This window comes from Balaenoptera borealis, assembly GCF_965194805.1.
Source record: "Balaenoptera borealis genome assembly, chromosome: 4".
Classification (NCBI taxonomy): Eukaryota; Metazoa; Chordata; class Mammalia; order Artiodactyla; family Balaenopteridae; genus Balaenoptera; species Balaenoptera borealis.
The window spans coordinates 49,222,400-49,241,797 of NC_138861.1; the positions used below are offsets into that span (position 1 = coordinate 49,222,400).

General features: G+C 32.9%; 1 protein-coding gene across 5 annotated transcripts in view; it reads left to right on the forward strand.

The window, feature by feature from the left end:
• Positions 1-19,398, forward strand: part of MAPK10 (mitogen-activated protein kinase 10) — a 356,081-nt gene that overhangs the window by 280,959 nt on the left and 55,724 nt on the right. The window contains exon 9 of one of the 5 annotated variants that reach the window (XM_082391155.1): positions 9,492-9,563. The exons of the other annotated variants lie outside the window; for them this stretch is intronic. Coding sequence (XP_082247281.1) covers positions 9,492-9,563 — 72 coding nt within the window. The remainder of the gene's footprint in view (positions 1-9,491; positions 9,564-19,398) is intronic. 5 annotated transcript variants of the gene reach the window in all.

Consider the following 19,398-nt stretch of genomic DNA (forward strand, 5'->3'; position numbering starts at 1 on the left):
TACTCTTGACACTATAGCCAGTCTTAAATAGTTTAATATAGCACATCTTCCTTCAAACAAGAACTTCCACATTTAAAAATCATAATTATTATTCAAATTGCTGGAGGTCAGGTGGGTTTAAAATAGGCTTTCCTCATCTGACTTGGAGATGTGACTTAGACATAGATAATTGCTTTTCCAATGAAATTTAGAATTAAAGAAATGAAATATACAATGTGAGGAGTATAGTCAATTAAAAAAAAAGCAGTGTTGATTTGTGTTCTACCACTTAGTCTTCTACTAGATTCCATCAGAAATTTCTTGGACAGGTATCTCTGATTTGGAATTATTAAAAGAGCTGGTATATATCTGAAAGGATCAAAAGTTCACTCTTTAACAAAGGCACATATATATGTTTGTAATATATCAATAAGAAAGTTTACATATTAATAGAAAATATATTTTTATAAATACAGAAATACCCTGTTAACACACAATTGTGCAAATCTAAGTACAACAACTGAGAACTTTAACAATGATAATGCAAGAGTGAGTTCAATATATTTATTACATTGGAAGTTTTTTAGAAATTGGCAGTAAACATGTGATCCATAACTATTAAGTATTGTATTTGATTAATAAGAAAGCTCTATTGAGAACTCTTATAATGTAAGAAAGATTATTATTGTTATTTAGTAGGAATAGAAGAAAAGGCCAATGATAAAAAAAATCTGACAATAGAAAGTTGATGCCACAATGACCATGCATTTAATGTAGGCATTTATTTATTCTGCTGTATATTAATAAGATATTCTCTAAATTCCAATAGTAATATAATAGTAATGACATCTTCTACAACTATAGTATCCAATAGGTAGCCACTAGCCACATTAGCTCTTGAAATATGGTTAGTCTGAATTCAGAGGTGTTATATGTGCAAAATGCCTACTGGATTTTGAAGATATAAAAAGAAAATGTAAAATATCTCAATTTTCATATTGATTATGTATTTAAATGATAATATTTCATTTTACTTTAAATTAGTTATTGAATTTATTTTGAGGATCAATTACATACAAATCATGTAGTTGGTTTGAACAATATTGTAATTCACATTCATATGTATTGATTTCATACAAAAGTAGGAATTTGTGTGTGTGTGCGTGTGTGTGTGCTTTTGTCTTTGGGGTACAGTACATTTCAGATTGAAAAAACCCAGAACTTCTCAGTCAATTCCCAAAGACAAAATGTTACAAAATATCTCGTTCCCATGTGACATTGTTGTTACAGTCACTTGATTCCCATGTAGCATGGTTCTCTGAGATCTAATTTAGCTATTCAGGCATTTATCAGGGTTCTTTTTCTCTTATTTTAGCAGTATTAAATTTAAAAGTCAATAGAATTAGGAAAAATTAAAACATTTTTGAACCCAAAATACCCTTCAGATAAACAAGCAAAGATAATAGCACCATATTGATAATTCTACATTCTTCCAGAAATTGTTCTCTTGGAGGTCTGTTTTTCCTTTTATCCTAGTTTATTTTTTAGAAAAATGTTTAGAACTGTAAGTAAATTGTGCAAATATCAATACATAAAATATATATCCTTGATAAATATGGTCCTAAAAATTAAATAAACCCCAATACACAAAACGTAGATTGTAATAAGTGTTTGTATTCTGTATTCCTTTATCTCCTGTGATGATTATATAAAATACTGGTATCCGATAGCCTAGTGCCATATATTGCTGACCTATAAGTCAGTGGGGAAGTTACATAAAGTCATTATAGTGGAAAATATCTTGCTTAAGTTAAATTTTACTTAAATATAGGTAAATAACTTTCAGATGAAATGCATTGGAATTCATTTTGCCTATAATTAAAATTATAATTTAATGTCTTAGTCATGACCATATTTAAAAATTAAACTAAACCATAAAAGTCCCTATTAAACAATGGATTACATGTACTACATGTTTTTGAGTAGAATTGTTTCATTAATTTTTATATGAAGTTATTATCATTTTGTGATTAGAGCTTACTACCAATAATAAAGGGATCAGAGCATTGAAGTAACTTCACTAGGCCAGGATGATCAGACACAAGTTTGGGGGCTGATGGAGCTTATTTATAGGGAGAAGAATCATACCAATATTTTAACATATTGAAATGATTCCAGCATTTACTGGAAGTAATAGCAAATTTTAGTATATGATAATTTATACCTTGACTACTTCCAAGATTCTTCAGATACTTAAAAAAACAATCTAAGTGAATAATTCACGTAGAATTATTCAGAGTAATTTCTGTTGAATTTCTCTGACACTGAAAAATTATGTTATAATACTCTATCATCATAATCAACATTATTCCTCTCTCTGAACAGAACTTTTTAATGCTCCTTTTTTAAAATCTGGACCCTAAGTAAAAGTAGTAAAACACCTTGAAAAATTGGGAAATCTTATGAAATTATCATTGATGACCAAAGTTTTAGCTATTTTCCTCTGTTAAAATTGTATTTAACATTTTGCATTTTGAGAAACATTGTGTGGATTTATTGACTATTGATACGATCCAGATAGTATCACAAGGTAGTTTCTTGATGACTAAACGTGTTGGCAACCTACATACATAAATATTTTACTTTTTTACTTTTACTTTTATTAGTTTGTTAGCTTTTTTAATATCCAAAGGAACATTTATAATGTGTTTGTTTTTCTTGTGTAAAGAGTTTCTTAATTATATAAACATACACTATTATACACTCAATTTTCATTATGGTTTTATGATTAAAACCTATTTCATAGCATATATGCTGACAAAATATATAGTATTACTAATAATTCTTGGGCCCATGATGAATTTCAAGCCAAAGAACAATAAATATGCCAGGTCCATTATTTTATTTACATAGTCCAATGATCATATAAGAGGCATCAGTGACTTTATATTTCATTAAGATTTTGGGTTTTTTTTAATAATAAATTGTAGTAAAGCAGTTTTATGATACTTCCTTAGAAGCTTTTTTTTGTTTTTTGTTTTTTTAAAGGACTATCTAGTTCCTGACTCCTTCCATCCACTCCACAGCCCAACCAGGGCATTCTGTTTTCTTGATTACTGAAGTCTCATATAATACCAGTATAGTTTTCATATAATACCAGTTCTTTCCTTAAGCCTGCTTCTTTTAAATATATTCTTTCTACCTTATTTTTTCCATTCTACTTCAAATGGTAGCACCTTTTTTGAGCAAGGTCTGTGATATTCCCTTATTTTGAGCTCTGGCCAAAGTTCTCTGGACCTGGGAAATGTTAAAAATAGGCACACCATATTCATTTGAAACTTCTGGACCTCAAGCATATTATCTCCAATTAAAGCTGACAGATTGCTAAAACACTGCCTCTTGCCTTTCCCTCGGAGGACATGAGAAATTTCAGTTAGAAAGAAAAGGATGTACATATAATCTTTCCAAGAAGCCAGGTTATTAAGGAACAGAGAATGATTTGCCAAAAATATATTTGAAGAAATGAAGAAAACATCCTCAGATTAACTGCGTATCATATCTTTTCTAAGCTTGAACAAATGAAAATTAGGAATAATCAAAGTAAGGTGAGCAAAAATTGGAGGTTGTGGATTATTATATCCATCTAGTACAGATAGATATTCTTAATCCTTCTTCCCTCTTTGAAATAACTCTGCTTACTTCCTAATAAACTTTTGCAACTAATACATTGCTATATTCTGCATCTTCTATCTAATATTATGGTAGTACAACATTATCTCAAATAATATATAATTTATGACTTTAAATAAAATTGGGATGTAAAAATTAGTCATTCTTTCACACCCTAAGCAAATTGCCAATAATCACAAACATTTGAAAAAATAAGACAATTTTTTTCTTTGTATTTGCTTAAAAGAATATATTTTCACCATGAAGTTGTGAATACTCTTCTCTATTATTATTACTTTGAGAAAATCAGAGTAAGGCGGGAATCACTAGAATGGGAGCTGGAGATTCTGAGGTTATCTGAACAGATGGGAGGAGGAGAGAGTTATAAGAGCAAAATCCCTCTCCCAAGAAATTTAGAGTAGGCCAGAATGTAACAGAGGGTAGGATAAGGCATGAAGGTGATAAAAGAAGTTGAGAGAAATACACAGAAAAGGGGCAGAAAGTGAGGGAAGACACAGAGAACAGACTTTGGGGGTGGAACAGAAGGAAGAAATTGAGGAGATGGAACTTGACTCCTTGATGCCTTGGAGAGGAGCTATTAAGTGACCATGGACAAAGCTCCACTAGGACTGCTGGGTCCCCCAGGAGTCTCCTGTCTCCCGGAAATGGATATAGAAAGGTTTAAAAGCATATTATTTTTCCTTATCCCTCTACAGTTCTGTAGGCAGAGTACTGAAAGATCTTTAAAAATAAGGTGAACTATTTGAGGGGGTAAAACTGCAAACAACAAAACACATTCCTTAGTCACTACATGTTCTATTCCATTCAAACTGTCCTTTGCCTGATTGGTCCTTAGGACAAAGTTTGTGAACAGTGATACCTATTGTGGGACTCTTTCTCCCTTCAGCAGTCAAATGAGTCTCCAGCGCATAAGGGCTCCAAGAACTTACTCTGGTCCTCTTAGCTTTAGTCATGTGACATCTCCTACCAACTTCAATTTACTTTATAAAATACCTCCTTTGCCTGCCTTACAGGATGGCTGTGATGATATCATTTGATACATATAAAACATTAGATGTTTACAAACATACACATACCTTTAAATACCTTTAAAAGATAAGGAACTTCAGTTTTTATGGTATGAAGTTAGTTTGGGGGCACTCCGGCCCAAATAACCTTCAAATTGAATTAGATAAACTATAAAAAATAGAAATAACCAAAAGACCACCTAGAATAAAAAAATTTCTCAAGTGATGAGAAACCAAAATTATCTGTGAATTAGACAGTAAAAGGAAAGAAAATGAATAGTTTGTCACTTACTAAAGCACTTCTTCAAGTTGATGTGCAGAATGAAGTGAGGATAATTACCCGAATCTTCAGGGAGCTTGTAATTAATTTGGTGATAATGTGAGACATTCAGAGCCAGCATTCACTATTTGTTCATCAGAACATGAAAAGTTTAAAGAAAAAAAAATTTTTTTCAACATGAGGATTTCTTTAAATTCCTTATTTGTGTACACTGCAGAATTACACGATTTTAAAGATGACAATTTAATATTTTGTTGCAGTAAATAATTGTTTGTCTTTTTATAAAAGAATATTTTAAAAATTCATTAGTCTACAGTTTTATTTATAATTTAACATAAAGCTAAAGATTTTCTCCTCTGTTGTAAGTTTAAATGGATTTTCTTCTGTTTTGTTAAAAAAGCAAATCAATGATATGACATTTATAAAATAAAGGTTAGTCATTAATACGATGCCATAGAAGTCATAAAGAAGGAAAAGCAAGTTAAACAGGTAGTCTCAAGGAGAAAATCTTCCTCTGTTTCCCGGAATTAGAATATTTAGCATTGTGTTCTGTGAATGTTTTTTTTATTTTTTTACTGAGATTCACAAGTGCAAAGTAGGTACATTCACAGTTTATTTATGCATATCAGTAGCCTTTTATAATTCCATCTTTGTGCTGAAGTTTAAAACAATGTGCTTTTGTAAAATATCTAATTACATTTTAACTTTTAAAACAAACTTTTCAAAGAAATGATGTTCAGATTTTAGAAAACCATATTAAATCTTCTTTGTATTGTACTTTGAAGTATTCGTTGAAAGAAAATTTATCAAAGCCCATTGTCTGAATCCTATGCTAAATAAAGATACAATTAGGTTAAGGAGAAAAGCAGTGTAGTCTCACAATTGCGTTACCAGAGCCGCATAATCTCCTGGATAGGAAACATTTGCCAGGTTGCTGGTTAGAAGCTCACATAGTCCAAAATATATTTCATCATAGATCACAATCCAAGCCACTGGGGTGTGGAAGTAGCAGTAAAGTGCTTTCTTTATTTAGATTTAAACTGCCACGACCTATATTATATCATTTCTATCACTTGGATAAAGTATAAAAAAGATAATTTAGTATAATCTAATGCCTGACAAATAATACACTTGAGATTTTCTCACCTAGAAAACTTATAACCATATTTTAGTAACACCAAAACTTACTTAACATTCCTTCTAAGGAAAGTGACTCAGTTTCTGCCTGTCACAGTTGCAAATGAATCTGCTCTCTGCCTCTGGGAATACTGATGATGAGCGGGGAAATGTAATGAATCAGAACCATAAAAGCAACCAGAATTCTACCTCGGCAGCATTAGTGTACAAAACTCTTATGGAGACCCAAATACCGTATCAGACTGTCTCAGAAAGCATCAAAATCCAGTTTCCAACTGTGATTGAATTTGCCAATTTCTTCTAAGGTCTATTCACAGTCAGTATTCATTGGAATATCTTGAAATTTTCATAGAATAATCCAGTTTCACCCTGATAAGCAGATATGCATATTAGATGAGGGAAGGCTTACTACTACCCCTGGTTCCAACAAGATTTATTATCAAATTCTTTTATTGCCTATTTCCTGTTTTAGTTGTGATGACTAATTAATAAAATTTGATGCAATGGCTTTCACTTGAGAAATCATCCTGTCTTGAGTAATAAAAATCTATATAAATTCATGTGCATATACTCTACTTTTATAATTTATAATAATAGGGCTTATCATTTCCAGGCACAAGGCTTAGCATTTCCGTGGCATAAGCATGGATAGTCTGTAGGAATAGTGAATCGTGAGGGAACTTAAATGGAATTTGGAAATTGAAGAGATTTCCAGGGCATTATTACTCAGAAAAGATACATTAAATAAAGAAAATGGAATTCAGTATATTCATCAGTAGTTCAGATCTTGAGTTTATATATCTCTGCATTATTTTTATGTGAAAGCTTTGTGATCTATTGTCTATTTTAGCTTCTGACATGAAGATAAGTTTCCAAAACTGTTCTCCTTTTACTTTGAAATATCTGTATCCAGCAGAGCCACACGAATGAGAATGGGGAGATATAGCAGTTATTAAACCAACAGCAGTCTAGAACCAACTGAGATTGAAGCAATACCAGGACTAAGATTCCATGTAGGTCATCTGTTGTTATTGTTGTTGCTGTTGTTTAAAGGCATAGGTGAGGGAGAGTGAAAATCAAGGGATTTTAGTCTGAAAGATGAAAATTTTCCAGTTTTAGAAGAGTGGCTGGAGATCATAGATTATATTCACATATTTTAAGATTATTATTTGGATTAGGGAACAGGGTAATTCCTGTTTAGATAATGGAGAGAAGTTCCATAGAGTCAGCTGTGATGTGGAATGCCTTTCTAAGTGGTTTCAGCAGTGAAAAGGATTGCCCAGTGAGTAAGCTTTCCTCATTGGAAAAATTTCTTAATTATATATATAAATACAAGATACAATATAATATTATATAAATATAAAATAAATGAGCCTTCCCTATATATATTTAATTCCAATATATAATTTATATATGCATATATGTATATAATTTATATATGTATATATTTATACACATACTTATATATGTATATGAATATAATTTATATATATATATATATAATACATGATGATACATAAGTAACATTTATTGAGAACTTACTATGTACCAGGCAATGTGGAAGGCTCTTTACCAGGCATAATCCTTTTACGTCTTAAAAAAATTTACATGATAAATACTGTCTATCATCCTCATTTTAGAGGATGAAAAGAGATGAAGTAACTTGGCCAAGGTTATACAATCAGAAAGCAATGGAGTTGGTTCTGCAGCAGAAAAAAATGAGTTTCTGCCAGAGATAACATAGAAGAGATATTTTTTGCATTAAATAAAAAATAGAAATAGAAGTTTTCTAACTAGCAGATAGGTTTGTGGCAGAAATAGCCTTTTCCAAATGTTTGGATGCAGGCAAGAGAAAACTTGCTTACTGAGTTTATAGCTGTATATTTTTTTACCTATCTCTCCCACAATATCTATAAAAAATAGATACAAGGTAAATAACAACTTAGACTGGTCACTTTGGACAGTATGATAAGAATATTTGCAATTCAAAAGCAAATACCGTTTCAGAGATTTTTTTTCCCCTTTAATCAAGTTACTCACAATACCAACCTCTTGTGAGACAGATATTATCTGGAATTACAAATGCATTAATAGTAAAGGGATGCACAACTGTTTGCTCTATCTTTCCCTGATATTTTTGCATGTCACTTGCTTTCCTAAAATGGAAGCAAAACTAATTTGCTTCTCTGGGTATGCTTATCACCTTCAAAGCTGTAACCATTTCTTTGCAGTGATCACTCTGTTTAGATGTTAAGTCAAACTTTGGAAACTTCGAGTTTAACCTGACTGAGATTTTCACACTGGAAAGAATCTTATGAGGAATTCTGTAAGGTTACTGCCAAATTACAAGATGTAATTTGAAGAGTAACTGGAGCAAAATTATAGTGTGCTGCTGCTATCCTAATGCCTTTCCCTATTTGTTCCCCCTCAACTTCCCTTATTCTTCTAGGTTATTTTCCCCCATAAGAATGACCTACCTTCCTTTCTGAGTTTTAATAGGAACACGTGAGTAACCGAGTATAGTTAAAGAGAGATTTCACTTTCTTGCTTCCCCATTTTGCCCCTCCCTGAGTATCCTCTGCCCTGCTTCCTGGTTTTAAGTTCTGGACGATAACTGGCAATAGCAGAGAGACCACTGTAATTTCACCTTGAATTCCAGGTTTCTTTTGACTCACAGTCTCAGAAGAAGGGTCACCTCTTTAAGTCATGTTGTTCATTTCATGTCAAACCACCTTGTTTTGAAAGCCAGCATTTCTTACCATTATAAAGCAACCGTGCTTATGAGGATAAGACAAGGCTTCCAGTTTAGAAGCATGCTCCTTTGATGGGAGTCAATGAAACTGAACCAGCATATTCCAAACACTCATTCTTGGACTGGCATTTCACTTCTGGAAATTTATTCATATTTATAAATAAGAGTAAGTGTGTTTTATAAAAGAAACCCTTTCTTCTGAGGTTGCTGGCAGCTCAGATTTTCTTTCTTTTTTTTCTCCAAGTATAGTATACAAAAGAATGAAAGAAAAACCAATCTGCATGTTTCCCATATTAACACAATCTAAAATAATTTACAATACAAATCAGTAGGATTCTAGCAGATGAATGCAAATGAGACCTTTTAAATCAGAAACTAAATTAATCATTGAATTATAATTGCAAAATAATATTATCATACATTAGGTGGCATTGAGTGGCATTGTTAGTTCAGTTACATAGCAGAAAGGGTCCTGACATTCTTGTGTTCTTCCCATCCACTGTTTTAAAGCACTGTAAGACTGGCCTCTTATCCAGTCAGCGAAAGGTCAGACTGTTGCTCCATGGCATGGGTAGGCAAGTGTTTTCGTTTATTTGCTGTTCTATTCCTGTCTTCTTGTTTATCTTCATTTCATTTTTGTTTTCAGTTGACATGTGGTCAGTAGGGTGCATCATGGGAGAAATGATAAAAGGTGCAGTGCTGTTTCCTGGCACTGATCGTATCCTTCTTAGCAGCCAGTGGTCTCTATGGGTATCATTCTCAATCAATTCCTTTTGGTGTCCAGTACAATACTGCTGATGGTATATTCTCACTGCCCTTAGAGGGGTTCTGGAGACTCCAATGTCAAATGTTTGCCAGCTGGCGTTATGGTAGGGTAACCTTGTCTCCTAGCAAGATCTTATGTGGATAATACAGTATCAAATATGGAACATTCAACATGCTATCCAAAGGTCTGCCTTAATTCAGTCCTATGAAATTAATGACAGTGATATACTCTTTACTGTTTTTTGTTGTAGATGTTTTAAAATTAAGTTATATTCATAGCTAGATAATAAATGACAAAATCTTTTAGTTAAAGATTAAATATTTATGCTTTTATATCATAAGAATATTCACTTGGCATGGAAATCTTTTATCAGTTAGATTTATGTGTACTCACAAATGTAATAGGTTTATCATTAACACATAATCACAGAGCATTCATATGAATTTCATTTTAAAATTGACCTTCTAAAATTATTTTTCTCATTTGCTTAATTTCTAGGAATAATAGCTCCATTCCTGCTCTTATTTTCTCCACATTATTAACAAGTACAATAACTAAAACCTCATTAATAGTAATGATTATATGAAATATCTGAAGAGACCAAATTTACATCACTTGAATAAGTAAAAGTGATCCTCTCTTAAGCAGCTAATAATTAGCAATTAAAGATTCTAGAGGCTCTGCAGTATTAAAAAGATATGGATAATATGATTTAGTATACGAGTTTATAATAACTTATTTTCTTTAGTTAGTTAAATATCCTCCTACATGCAGTCACTTATGAAAATATTATATCCTCACCATACTAAAGATAAAATGATCATTACTTAAATGATAATTCAAAAACAAAATCAAGCCTATAATAATGATGTTTTAAAGTATAATTAAAGTAAATCTAATTACTAATATTATAGCCTAATCATATTATAATTAGCCATTTGCTCTGAGGATTAATATATCACATATATATAGTTGCATACATATATTCTCTGTATGTATTAAAGGACCAGTTTACAAAATGACCGAGTTAGGCACTCAGTTTTTGTAGAATAAAAATCTTAACCTGAAATGTCTTGTTTAGTTAAAAATAAAGCTGCACTACTTTTAATTCTATTCTTACTGAAAACTTTTTTCTAGTTTTATATATGACACACATTTATTTCTAAAAAATTTATGTCTATATTGCAGTATTGTCTCCTACATACGCATTTTACTAAGTAGCATCTATAAATTTGCCACATTCATGTTTATGTTAATGCTCTTTAAAAGTATGTTGGTGTAACAAAAACTAAATTCCTTCAGATTTTAAACAAACAGGATTTCTTTGATTCCCAACGAATTATAAACTTGAGTTTGGCCTTTGAACATGAACATGAAACAGTTCTTAAGTTTTGGCTAATTTTAGACATTTGATAAAAATAGACTCAGTCTGTTAACTCTATACTCTTTGATTTTTCAGAAGTTCATTGTGCTTGAATAATTGATGACTGAAATGAATTATTTGCCACCTGTAAATTAAAATGATTGATTTTCATTACTTTTCCTACATTTTCTATTAAAGAAAATCAAATCAGATTTCCACAACTGAGTTATTAAGTATGGATTAAAATTTCTTAGAATCCATTTTTTGGAAGAAGTTGCTTGGTTATCATTTCTCAACTTGGGTGTCAAAATCCCTTATAAGTAAGCCTTTGGATTGCTGCTAATGTTAAAAAGTCTCATATTAGATGCCTTTTCAATACTTGAGCTTGATATTTTTATAGTGGGTCATTTCTGGAGCGTTTGTGTAAGGATACATTTGTAAATATTTTGAAGGGCAAATGGGAATTATTTTCTAAAGCGTCTTCTCTCATTGTAAGATGTGGTCTTTTCACGATTTCAAACATGTAGGTAAGTTTAAACCAGTACTTTTCAAGCAAACAAATTATGAACACTGAGTATCATAACGTTAAGCTCTTAAAATGCAAGACAGATTACTTATTTGTAAAAAATTCCCTATTATTAAATATGACTTTTCTGAAAGTGACAATAAAATCATATCTAAATCTATTAGATATATAATATGTATAGTATACATCTATACAATATATCATAGGGAGTCATATTATTTTTAATCAACATATCCTTATTTATATGAAGACATTCTCAAAATAAATGATTGATAAAAGTCCTTGCAATATGAGCTATGTATATCTTCTTAATATATAAAATAACTCAACAGCAAAACTTAAAATATTAATAAGGTCTTATACCCTTTATCTTTTATGCCTAAACAAATTCAACACAGTATTTTTAGCATTGAGAAATTGATACCCCAAAACAGTTCATTTATATGCTATTTTATTAATAGATGTATTTTAAGATACATACTAATTGAATTTCATTCAAATTAAATGTGTTTAACTTTCTGCAGAAGAATCAGAATTCAACTATTGAGATACTTTTCTATTGGGATATCTCCTAATGAATTTCACCCTGGCAGACAATTTTACTTTAAAAATTACAAAATATTTTATATTACACAAGTGAAGTAATATTAAATTCATAGCTTTTGAAGAAGATCAATAAAATGAATGAACATATACTACCACTCAGGTTAAAAAGTAGAACATTACCAATACCTTTGAACTCTTTTGTGTGCTCCTCCTCAATTATATCCTTTCTTTTCCTCAGAGGACACCACAGTCCTAAAGACATGTTTTTACAAACTCCTTGACTTTCCTTACATTTTTACCACATGCATATTTAACCCTAAGCAACATATTATTTAGTTTTATCTGTTTTACATACTGTACTATCATTATTTTGTGACTTGCTTTTTTTTAAGTTAATATTATATTTTTAAGATTTATCCATGTTGATGCATCAGAAATAGTTCATTCAATTTCATTACTGTATAGTATTCCAGTCTATCAATATTCTACAATAAATCCATTCTCCTATAAATAAACTTTGGAATACATTGAGTTTTCGGTTTTGCTTTCATAAACAATGAATATATGTCTCCTGGAGCACATGGACAATTTTCTTTATGATAAATGCATGGCCTCATAGGTGTGCACATATTAAACTTGACTATGTAACATCAGATTGATTTCCAGAGTAAAAGTATATAAATGTAACTGTCCATTCAACATCCTCACCAACTATTGATATTGTCAGATTTGTTTTTAAATTTGTTAGCAATCTCTTGGATATAAAATCCAATTTCATTGGAGCTTTTATTTACATTTTCTTTACAAGCATCTTTTCCTGTTTATTGGCCATTAGTATTTCCCCCTTGGTAATACGTTAAAAAATTTTTTTAAAACAATTTTTTTCTATTGTATTTTAAAAAACAGATTAGTAGGAGTTCTTTATTTATTCCAGTACCTAATCTTTGTCCATTTTATGTGTTGCAAATAGCTTCTCCCTATATTTAGATTATTTTCCCATTTTATTGTGTAGTGATTTTGGAATTTGGCAATCTGTTTTTATTTTATTTTTTTATAGTTCATGTATTTTTATGTCTTGTTTAAGAATCCTTTGATGCCTTTATATTCTCTTGTAATTTTGCTGTTAATGTTTTAAAGTTTAATCTCTTATATTTAAGCCTTTAGTTCACTTGGAAATGATTTTTATGTATGATGTGAAAGAGGGATTTCAGTTCCATTTACTGACTAGCTTATTCTTTCTTCATTGACCTGTAAGTTTTCACATTTAGGGGGAAGGGGTATTAGATTCTGGGCTCTATATACTGTTCCACTGGCTTGTTTGTCTATCTCTATACCACTACTACCCTTTCTTTCTTTTTTTTTTTTTTTAACATCTTTATTGGAGTATAATTGCTTTACACTGGTGTGTTAGTTTCTGCTTTATAACAAAGTGAATCAGTTACACATATACATCTGTCTCTATATCTCTTCCCTCTTGTGTCTCCATCCTTCCCACCGTCCCTATTCCACCCCTCTAGGGGGTCACAAAGCACAGAGCTGATCTCCCTTGCTATGCGGTTACTTCTCACTAGCTATCTATTTTACATTTGGTAGTGTATATATGTCCATGCCACTCTCTCACTTTGTCCCAGCTTAACCTTCCCCCTACGTGTATCCTCAAGTCCATTCTGTAGTAGGTCTGTGTCTTTATCCCCATCTTGCCCCTAGGTTCTTCATGACCATTTTTTTTAGATTTCATATATATGTGTTAGCATATAGTATTTATTTTTCTCTTTCTGACTTACTTCACTCTGTATGACAGTCTCTAGGTCCATCCACCTCACTACAAATAACTCAATTTCTTTTCTTATTATGTCTATTTAGGTCTTCTGCCCATTTTTGGATTGGGTTTTTTGTTTTTTTGTTATTGAGCTGCATGAGCTACTTGTAAATTTTGGAGATTAATCCTTTATCATTTGCTTCAGTTGCAAATATTTTCTCCCATTTTGAGGGTTCTCTTTTAGTCTTGTTTACGGTTTCCTTTGCTGTGCAAAAGCTTTTAAGTTTCATTAGGCCCCATTTGTTTATTTTTGTTTTTATTTTCATTTCTCTAGGAGGTGGGTCAAAAAGGATCTTGCTGTGATTTATGTCATAGAGTGTTCTGCCTAGTTTTTCCTCTAAGAGTTTGATGGTATCTAGCCTTACATTTAGGTCTTTAATCCATTTTGAGTTTATTTTTGTGTATGGTGTTAGGGAATGTTCTAATTTCATTCTTTTACATGTAGCTGTCCAGTTTTCCCAGCACCACTTATTGAAGAGGCTGTCTTTTCTCCATCGTATATTCTTGCCTACTTTATCAAAGATAAGGTGACCATATGTGCATGGGTTTATCTCTGGGCTTTCTATCCTGTTCCATTGATCTATAGTTCTGTTTTTCTGCCAGTGCCAAACTGTCTTGATTACTGCAGCTTTGTAATATAGTATGAAGTCAGGGAGCCTGATTCTTCCAGCTCCATTTTTCGTTCTCAAGATTGCTTTGGCTATTCGGGGTCTTCTGTGTTTCCATACAAATTGTGAAATTTTTTGTTCTAGTTCTGTGAAAAATGCCAGTGGTAGTTTGATAGGGATTGCATTGAATCTGTAGATTGCTTTGGGTAGTAGAGTCATTTTCACAATGTTGATTCTTCCAATCCAAGAACATGGTATATCTCTCCATATATTTGTATTATCTTTAATTTCTCTCATCAGTGTCTTATAATTTTCTGCATACAGGTCTTTTGTCTCCCTAGGTAGGTTTATTCCTAGGTATTTTATTCTTTTTCTTGCAATGGTAAATGGGAGTGTTTCCTTAAATCTCACTTTCAGATTTTTCACCATTAGTGTATAGGAATGCAAGAGATTTCTGTGCATTAATTTTGTATCTTGCTACTTTATAAAATTCATTGATTAGCTCTAGTAGTTTTCTGGTATCATCTTTAGAATTCTCTATGTATAGTATCATGTCATCTGCAAAGAGTGACAGCTTTACTTCTTCTTTTCCGATTTGGATTTCTTTTATTCCTTTTTCTTCTCTGATTGCTGTGGCTAAAACTTCCAAAACTATGTTGACTATTAGTGGCGAGAGTGGGCAACCTGGTTTTGTTCCTGATCTTTGTGGAAATGGTTTCAATTTTTCACCATTGAGGACAATGTTGGCTGTGGGTTTCTCATATGTGGCCTTTATTATGTTGAGGAAAGTTCCCTCTATGCCTACTTTCTGCAGGGTTTTTATCATAAATGGGTGTTGAATTCTGTCGAAAGCTTTCTCTGCATCTATTGAGATGGTCATATGGTTTTTCACCTTCAATTTGTTAAATATGGTGTATCACATTGATTGATTTGCATTTATTGAAGAATCCTTGCATTCTTGGGATGAACCCCACTTGATCATGGTGTATGATCCTTTTAATGTGCTGTTGGATTCTGTTTGCTAGTATTTTGTTGAGGATTTTTGCATCTGTGTTCATCAGTGATATTGGCGTGCAGTTTTCTTTCTTTGTGACATCTTTGTCTGGTTTTGGTATCAGGGTGATGGTGGCCTTGTAGAATGAATTTGGGAGTGTTCCTCCCTCTGCTATATTTTCGAAGAGTTTGAGAAGGATACGTGTTAGCTCTTCTCTAAATGTTTGATAGAATTCGCCTGTGAAGCCATCTGGTCCTGGGCTTTTGTTTGTTGGAAGATTTTTAATCACACTTTCAATTTCAGTGCTTGTGATTGGCCTGCTTATATTTTCTATTTCTTTCTGGTTCAGTCTCAGAAGGTTGTGCTTTTCTAAGAATTTGTCCATTTCTTCCAGGTTGTCCATTTTATTGGCATAGAGTTGCTTGTAGTAATCTCTCATGATCCTTTGTATTCCTGCAGTGTCAGTTGTTAATTCTCCTTTTTCATTTCTAATTCTATTCATTTGAGTCTTCTCCCTTTTCTTCTTGATGAGTCTGGCTAATGGTTTATCAATTTTGTTTATTTTCTCAAAGAACCAGCTTTTAGTTTTATTGATCTTTGCTATCATTTCCTCCATTCCTTTTCATTTTTTTCTGATCTGATCCTTATGATTTCTTTCATTCTGCTAACTTTGGGGTTTTTTTGTTCTTCTTTCTCTATTTGCTTTAGGTGTAATGTTAGGTTGTTTATTTGAGATGTTTCTTGTTTCTTAAGGTAGGATTGTATTGCTCTAACCTTCCCTCTTAGAACTGCCTTTGCTGCATCCCACAGGTTTTGGGTCATGGTATTTTCATTGTCCTTTGTTTCTAGGTATTTTTTGAGTTCCTCTTTGATTTCTTCAGTGATCTCTTGGTTATTAAGTAGTGTGTTGTTTAGCCTCCATGTGTTTGTATTTCTTACAGATTTTTTCCTGTAATTGATACCTAGTCTCATAGCTTTGTGGTCAGAAAAGATACTTGATACAATTTCAATATTCTTAAATTTACCAAGGCTTGATTTGTGACCCAAGATATGATCTGTCCTGGAGAATGTTCCATGAGCATTTGAGAAGAATGTGTATTCTGTTGCTTTTGGATAGAATGTCCTATAAATATCAATTAAGTCTTTCTTGTTTAATGTATCATTTAAGGCTTGTGTTTCCTTATTTATTTTCATTTTGGATGATCTGTCCATTGGTGAAAGTGGGGTGTTAAAGTCCCCTACTATGATTGTGTTACTGTTGATTTCCCTTTTTATGGCTGTTAGTATTTGCTTTATGTATTGAGGTGCATCCTATGTTGGGTGCATAAATATTTACAATTGTTTTGTCTTCTTCTTGGATTGATACCTTGATCATTATGTAGTGTCCTTATTTGTCTCTTGTAATAGTCTTTGTTTTAAAGTCGATTTTGTCTGATTTGAGAATTGCTACTCCAGCTTTCTTTTGATTTCCATTTGCATGGAGTATCTTTTTCCATCCCCTCACTTTCAGTCTGTATTTGTCCCTAGGTCTGAAGTGGGTCTCTTGTAGACGGCATATATACATGTCTTGTTTTTATATCCATTCAGCCAGTCTATGTCTTTTGGTTGGAGCATTTAATCCATTTACATTAAAGGTAATTTTCGATATATATGTTTGTATTACCATTTTCTTAATTGTTTTGGGTTTGTTATTGTAGGTCTTTTCCTTCTCTTGTGTTTCCTGCCTAGAGAAGTTCCGTTAGCATTTGTTGTAAAGCTGGTTTGGTGGTGCTGAATTCTCTTAGCTTTTGCTTGTCTGTAAAGGTTTTAATTTCTCCATCAAATCTGAATAAGATCCTTGCTGGGTAGAGTAATCTTGGCTGTAGGTTTTTCTCCTTCATCACTTTAAATATGTCCTGCCACTCCCTTCTGGCTTGCAGAGTTTCTTCTGAAAGATCAGCTGTTAACCTTACGGGCATTCCCTTGTGTGTTATTTGTTGTTTTTCACTTGCTGCTTTTAATATTTGTTCTTTGCATTTAATTTTTGATAGTTTGATTAATATGTGTCTTGGCATGTTTCTCCTTGGATTTATCCTGTATGGGACTCTCTGTGCTTCCTGGACTTGATTAACTATTTTCTTTCCCATATTAAGGAAGTTTTCAACTATAATCTCTTCAAATATTTTCTCAGTCCCCTTCTTTTTCTCTTCTTCTTCTGGGACCCCTATAATTCGAATGTTGGTGCTTTTTATTTATTTATTTTTTTAAAATAATTTCTAGTTTGCCTTTATTCCTGGAGGATATTATTATCAGGGGTCCCAAGTGAACACTTGAAGTCTTTTTTATTTATTTATTTATTTATTTATTTATTTATTTATTTATGGCTGTGTTGGGTCTTCGTTTCTGTGCGAGGGCTTTCTCCAGTTGCGGCAAGCAGGGGCCACTCTTCATCGCGGTGCACGGGCCTCTCACTATCACGGCCTCTCCTGTTGCGGAGCACAGGCTCCAGACGCGCAGGCTCAGTAATTGTGGCTCACGGGCCTAGTTGCTCCGCGGCATGTGGGATCTTCCCAGACCAGGGCTCGAACCCATGTTCCCTGCATTGGCAGGCAGATTCTCAACCACTGCGCCACCAAAGAAGCCCTGTTGGTGCTTTTAATGTCATCCCAGAGGTCTCTGAGACTGTCCTCAATTCTTTTCATTCTTTTTTCTTTATTCTGCTCTGCAGTAGTTATTTCCACTATTTTATCTTCCAGGTCACTTATCCGTTTTTCTGGCTCAGTTATTCTGCTATTGATCCCTTCTAGAGTATTTTTAATTTCATTTATTGTATTGTTCATTGTTGTGTTTACTCTTTAGTTCTTCTAGGTCCTTGTTAAATGTTTCTTGCATTTTGTCTATTCTATTTCCAAGATTTTGGATCATCTTTGCTCTCATTATTCTGAATTGTTTTTCAGGTAGACTGCCTATTTCCTCTTCATTTGTTAAGTCTGGTGGGTTTTTGCCTTGCCCTTTCATCTGCTGTGTGTTTTTCTGTCTTCTCATTTTGTTTAACTTACTGTGTTTGGGGTCTCCTTTTTGCAGGCTGCAGGTTCATAGTTCCTGTTGTTTTTGGTGTCTGCCCCCAGTGGCTAAGGTTGGTTCAGTGGGTTGTGTAGGCTTCCTGGTGGAGGGGACTAGTGCCTGTGTTCTGGTGGATGAGGCTGGATCTTGTCTTTCTGGTGGGCAGGTCCACATCTGGTGGTGTGTTTTGGGGTGTCTGTGACCTTATTATGATTTTAGGCAGCCTCTCTGCTAATGGATGGGGTTGTGTTCCTGTCTTGCTAGTTGTTTGGCATAGGGTGTACAGCACTGTAGCTTGCTGGTCATTGAGTGGAGCTGGGTCTTGGCGTTGAGATGGAGATCTTTTGGAGATGTTTGCTATTTGATATTACGTGGAGCTGGGCTATCTCTTGTGGACCAGTGTCCTGAACTTGGCTCTCCCACCTCAGAGGTACAGCCCTGATGCCTGGCTGGAGCACCAAGAGCCTTTCATCCACACGGCTCAGCATAAAAGGGAGGGAAAAAAAGAAAGAAAGAAAGCAGAAGATAAAATAAAATAAAATAAAATAGTTATTAAAACAAAAAAGAATTATTTAAAAATAAATTTTAAGTAATTAAAAAAAAAACAAAAGAAAGAAAGAAGAGAGCACCCAAACCAAAAAAAAGAAATCCACCAATGATAACAAGTGCTAAAAATTATACTAAAAAAAAACAAACAAAAAAAACCTGACAGACAGAACCCTAGGACAAATGGTAAAAGCAAAGCTATGCAGACAAAATCACACACAGAAGCATACACATACACACTCACAAAAAGAGAAAAAGGGAAATATATATATATATCATTGCTCCCAAAGTCCACCTCCTCAATTTGGGATGATTCATTGTCTATTCAGGTATTCCACAGATG